The 6,402-nt window shown below is 41.1% G+C and overlaps 1 protein-coding gene across 1 annotated transcript; it reads left to right on the forward strand.

The window, feature by feature from the left end:
- Nucleotides 1-4,700: 4,700 nt before the first annotated feature.
- On the forward strand, nt 4,701-5,945 carry SF3B5 (splicing factor 3b subunit 5). Its single transcript, XM_023728065.1, has one exon. It carries the CDS (start codon nt 4,837-4,839, stop codon nt 5,095-5,097), a length of 261 nt encoding a protein of 86 aa, XP_023583833.1. The 5' UTR covers nt 4,701-4,836; the 3' UTR covers nt 5,098-5,945.
- The last annotated feature ends 457 nt before the right edge of the window (nt 5,946-6,402 follow it).

Here is a 6,402-nt window from a genome sequence, read left to right on the forward strand (position 1 = left end):
ATTTTAAATTCTATATCATCTCCCAATGGAATCTTTTCTTGCATATCTTTCCTCATTCAAACACCAAATTATAAGACAATGTTTGATAGACACACGAAAGTACCCTAACAGGCAGGATTGACTTGAAGTCATCTCGGGGGCAGGAAATGCTAATAGCTCTCCTGACGTATCTTGCCAACAGGATCACTGATTCCAGACCAAAATTTATTGGCAAGGAGTGTTAGAAATTGTGCTATTCCCTCCTAGGTTTCTATTTAAGACTTGTAAGGAACATCTTCAAGTGTAGATAGCAAACACTCAGGAATAAATCTAGCAGAAGATGTGAAATCCTCTTATGAAGAAAAGTATATAAGTTGTATTTGAAGTTAAAAAAAAGAAGACTTAAATAAATGGAAATATATATACTAAGTGCATAGATGGGAAAACTCAACATAGCTAAGATGACAATTCTCCCCCAAATTCAATGTAATTACAATCAAAACCCCAGCAAGGTTTTCATGTTATTTGCAAACGACCTTGTAAAACGTGAGGATTTTTTTGCTGCCTTTGAAGGTCGTTTGGGAGACTATAGAAAGCACTATTCAGAGAGTTATTTAGGTCCTAGTGTTAGTGCTCAATTTGTTAAACTTATAAACTGAAAACTGCCTTTTCCTTTAAGATTTTAACTTTAGCTAAAAATCCTAGTGTATTTATAAATCTAGAAAATTTTAGCAATCATTTCTAAGGAACCTTTGAATAAAATTTGATTCCATTCCACATTTTAACTGTTTTAAACATTTTTAAAACCATTTTAAACCATATTTATTAATGGAGTATATTTTATTTTTCGCAAGTATTGAAATTGTCTGACTTAACAAATAAAATTATTTTAAGTATCTAAATTCTTTTCATAAATCTAATAAATTTACAAGTATAGAGAAACAATTTCTCTTAAATACTCCGTATCACTGTATGTGTTTTAGAAAGATTTTCACTTAAATTCATGAGTGTAAACCAATTCTCACATCATTTAAATAAGGACCACAGGTTGACCTGCTACTGTATTATGCCAATTATCTTAAATATCGCTTCATAATATATTAAATATGGTGTTATGACTCAACTCAAAAATAGGGGTACTATAGCTCTGAATTTCTTAGTATGTAATTTTACATCTTCATGTAGTTAATATGCGCTTACCACTAGGGAAACTATCGTAACAGGTCACATAGTGTTTGAGGTTACCTCACCATGGTTGCCTCTGTAGCATGCTTTTATAACAAGCAGAGATTTTGGATTCGACAGGGAATGAATTGTTGTTGGCAACCCTGCTAAAACTCATTGAAGCCTGTTTTTGCTTGCTCTGTCTATGATTCCCTAACTTTAAGCAAAGAGTGGTTGTATGGCCCGTGTCATTTCAAATTTCTACTCCCAGAGTTTTGCAATGCCCACATAATTTGGTTAGACTGGCATTTCCTTGACTCTTAATTAATATATGTAAATTTTTTCCATCTAGCTCTAAAAGCCTTTGAACTTCACTTGTCTCATATTCTTAGAATCATTCTTAATGATATGGAAATAACATAAGATTAATTTTCATGGCTTTGACTACTTGAACACAAATTCCAAGGGGATTCTACTGACATTTCTAGATTCAGGTGGAAGAGCAAAGGATCAAGAGCCAAGACATTTATGAAAGAAAAAAATGGTGGGGGCTTTCACCCTATCAGATATTAAAACTTATAAAGTTACAGTAATTAAGACCCTGTTATGGGTAAAGGTATAGACAAAGGGACAAATGGAACAGAATGCCTAGAAACAGACCTATGTATGTACAACAGGAGCCCTGGTGGTGTAGTGCTTAAGTGTTTGGCTGGTAATCAAAAGGTCAGTGGTTTGAATCCACCAGCTGCTCCTTGGAAACCCTTTTGGGCAGCTCTACTCTGTCCTATAGAGTCAACTCGACGGCAATGGGTAATGGGTAGGGAAAGGATGAACTATTTCACTGGGAACTGGTTAGCTGTATGGGAAAACATTAAAAATTAGATCCCTAAACCAAAAACTTCCAGATGGACTAAATTCCAAAGTGGGAAAAACCAAAATTTTAAAACTTTTAAAAGAAAATGAAGGAGACTATTTTTATGACCCCAGGGTAGGAAAGGATTTTGCTTTTAAACCAAATGAGAAAAGCATAATCCATAAAGGAAGACTCATAAATTTGACTGCTTTAAACTCTAAAAATTTCTGTACAACAAAAGATGCCACAACAAAAGAGTAAAGTCAGCCTGGGGAAAGATCCTTTCATTGCGTATAACTGGCAAGCCTGGTATCTTGAATATATAAAGATCTCCTCAAAAGTTAGTAGGAAAAAGACAAACATCCCCATTAGAAAATGAGCAAAGGATATGAATATATAATTCACAGAAGCAGAAACCCAATAGGCCAAAAATACATTGAAAGATGCCCAACTTTCCTAGTAATTAGGGGTATGCAAATTAAAGTCACAATGAAATGCAATCCACCATTTAGGTATGCAAAATTTTTAAATGTCTGATAATGCCAAGTATTGAAAAGAATGTGGAGCAAGAAGAATTCTCATTTTGCTAGTGGAGACTCAATTGGCATAATCACCTTGGAGAGCAGTTTGGCAATGTCTAGCAAAGCTTGAAGACACTCATTCATATGTCCCAGCAACTTTATTCCTATGTATATGCCCTAGAGAAACTCCTTCACATGTTTAAGAATGTATGTACAGGAATATTCATTGCAGCATTGTTTCTGATAGCAAAAATCTGGAAATAGTAAACTAAGTCCATTATTGAGAGACTGGACATATTGTAGTATGTTCATTCAGTGGCAAACTACACAGCAGTAAACTTGAACTAAAGCTACATATATCAACATGGATACTAATGTGTGAAAAATGCAAATTTTATAACAATACATTTTTTAAAAAAACAGTTGCTGTGGAGTTGATTCCAACTCATGGCAACCCCATGTGTGTTAGAGTGGGACTGTGCTCCATAGTTTTCAACTGCTGATTTTTTGGAAGTAGATCACCAGGCCTTTCTTCCAAGGTGCCTCTGGGTGAGCTGGAACTGCCAAACTCTGGGTTAGCCGCACAGTGTATTAACTGTTTGCACCACCCAAGGACTCCATAACAATAGATACACGGTGTTATTTAGGTAAAGCTTTAAAACATGCATTACACTATGCAGAAACACTCAGCAATAGATAAAACAGGCCCCAGAATGATTAACTCTAAATTCACAATAGTGTTGCGTCCCTAGGAAATGCAAACAGTTAGCATGCTCTGCTGTTAACCTAAAATTTGGTGGGTGGACCAGAGGTGCCCGGGAAGAGAAGCCTGGATATCTGCTTCAGAAAGATCACAGCCTTTGAAAACCCTATGGAGTGCAGTTCTACTCCGACACACATGGGGTCGCCATGAATCAACTACAGGACAACTGGTTTGGTTTTTGTCCAGACGTATATAGATTAAGAACGGAAACACAGAGAACTTCAAGTTTATTTGTATCAATTTCTTTAAAAAAAAAAACCTAACAAAAAAGGCAAAATAATAAAATTTGAGACAAAAATGGCAATGTTTGAAAATTCTGGATCGTGAACTCACAGATATGCTTTATAATACTGTCTACACTTTAGAAATGATATAACAAAGTTTAAACAACAGAATAAAAATATTTTAGTTATCTCTCCCAATAAAGAGTTCCTTCTATTTAGCTACAATACAGTTGTTTACCCTTGCATCACATGTTTTTTGAGAATACAATCTCCGGCAGGTACTGTGCTAGGCTATGGGACTATCATAAAAAAAGCATAGGATCCTTTTCTCGAAGAATTTCTGTTCTTGTGAGGAAACATTCTTAAACCAAAAAATCAAAGTCTAAAGCGATAATAGCGAAGAGATGTACAAGATGCAAAGACGAAGGAGTTTGTCTGGAGTAGTCAGAGCAGGCTTCAAGATGCTTTTGAGCTGACTGAACGGGAGAAGTTTTTGCCAAGGGAACAAAGGCATTCCAAGTGGAACAGCTTGTACAAAGAACTGGAAACCGAGTAGCACGTAACGTTAAGTATAGGCTGGGGCCGTGTACGGTGGGGTGAAGAGCTGAAAGCAGGATCTCAAAATGAGAAGCTAGAGTGGAAGGAGGAGCTTGTGTGTGGAAGCCGGAACGTGTCAGAACTGGCACCGTATTTTGGTCAGCAAGCAGGAAACGGCGGCCTAAAAGTTCAAATAACTCCTTCAATCCGTACAACTTGTAAGAGGCAGAGCTAGGACTAGAACTAACGTCTCCTGACTTCAGGGTGATCCATCTCCGGCTGTAAAGGGGCTACCGTACGGCCACGTGAGCTCCGAAAGCATAATTATACCAAGAGGCCACTTCCCGGTAGCATGTAGTCCTATCCGACTTGCGTTTCCCATTTTCTCCGGCCCCAGGCAGCCCATGGCCTCTTATAACGCTAGAAGGGATACCCAAAACATACATGCAAGAACTCAAGCGGACTACCTTTCCACCCAGCAACGAGCCCAACTAAAGAAGCGCGGCCTTCGGCCACTAAATGGACCAACATGCAACGCTCCACGAAGGGGGCGTGGCTCCCTATAGAGGCGGGGGCAATTGTTACGTCGCCTAGGCAACTCCAATTAGGTAGCGGAATACGCTTCCGCTTCCTTCTCTGAGCACTATGGCCGAGAAGCAACGTGGCTTCGTCGCTGTGACGCCATTATCTTGCGACTACGCGAGTCCGGAGATTTCCTTCTATCCGGCGTGACGAGCTAGAGCAGCTACTTCTCTTTGTGGCCTCTGATCTGGGATCAAGAGGGAACACGGCAAGATGACCGACCGCTACACCATCCACAGCCAGCTGGAGCATCTGCAGTCCAAGTACATTGGCACCGGCCACGCCGACACCACCAAGTGGGAGTGGTTGGTGAACCAGCACCGGGATTCGTACTGCTCCTACATGGGCCACTTCGACCTTCTCAACTACTTCGCCATCGCGGAGAATGAGAGCAAAGCACGAGTCCGCTTCAACTTGATGGAGAAGATGCTGCAGCCTTGCGGACCGCCGGCCGACAAGCCTGAGGAGAACTGAGACGCCGCATATCACCGGTCTGCGGGAGCATCTCCCGGCATTCGTTTTTTTCCCCGTCGTTCCAGCGCATTCCTGCCCTAAGAGGACCGATTCTGCATGACTCCGGCTTCTCGCACTTCCTCGTGCAAAGGTGGTTACCCAGGGTCGTCTTGCCTGACCTGTCTTGCTGGGAACCGTTAGGAACACAGCAATAGAAGACGATCAGGATTTCTGAGAACTGGTCGTGGAGAGATCCTAGAGCGGTCAAGCGTTAGGGGAGGCGGAACTGGAGCGAGACGGGATTTGGAGGCTCGTTTTTTGGCTACTTGATTGTCGTTTTCGTTTTATCCATAAAGTTTAGAAATTGTTCAGTCTCTTGGTGTGGACTACCTGTGTTCGAGTGTGGAGGGACTCAGGGAGGGCTCTGGAAACTAAGGTTTCATGGGAGGCCGAGCAGGAGATGACGGGCAGTTCAAGGCCAGCATCCATTGCCAGGCACTTAATCCGCCTGGCGCATACTTTATAATATTCCCCCATCCCGAATTTTCTCAAGAATTTTTTTTCCAGGCCCATAATACCTTCAGTATTGAGATTTGTGATCATTGTATCCCACCTTTTTCTCCCATTTTTATAGTCTTTGCTGTCATTGTCTTCTCTGTTTGTAAATTGCATCATTTTTTGGGACTTTGTGCCGTGTCTTCAGGACTGACAGACTGGCAAATGAGCTCTTTCGTTCATCAACATTTAGCAAATATTTGTTAAACTCTATGTGACAGGCATTTTTACAGGCTTTTGGGGCTTACATTATACTGGGGGCAGGCGAGGGCGGTAGGGAGGAGGCCAGACAAACGCCAACCATACCAAACAAAAAAACCAGACCACCTATTGCCATTGAGTCGATTCCGACTCCTAGCGATCCCGTAGGAAAAGGTAGAACTGCCTCGTAGGGTTTCCAAGGAGCAGCTGGTGGATTCCAACTGCCCACCTTTTTTGGTTAGCAGCCAAGCTCTTTACCACTGCGCATTGACAAACTATAGGCATAAGTAAGTGTTAGAAGGTGCCCTAGGGGAAAAAGGAGGAAATTAAGGTGGGGAGGATAGAAGTAGCGACAAAGTTGTGATTTTAATAGGATGCTTGTGTTAGGTTATTGAAATGGTGACATTTGAGCAAAAACTTTAAGGGAATACGGGAAATAGCCATGCAGAAAACTGGGGAGCTGCTTTCCAGGTAGAGGGAACTGCCGATGCCGGGGTCCTATCGTTAGGAGTCTGGCTTATTGGAGGGAGTGAGCAAATAGAGGGACAGGTAGAGGAGGGCAGATATGAT

Source organism: Trichechus manatus, unplaced genomic scaffold (genome assembly GCF_000243295.1).
Source record: "Trichechus manatus latirostris isolate Lorelei unplaced genomic scaffold, TriManLat1.0 scaffold00002, whole genome shotgun sequence".
NCBI lineage: Eukaryota > Metazoa > Chordata > Mammalia > Sirenia > Trichechidae > Trichechus > Trichechus manatus.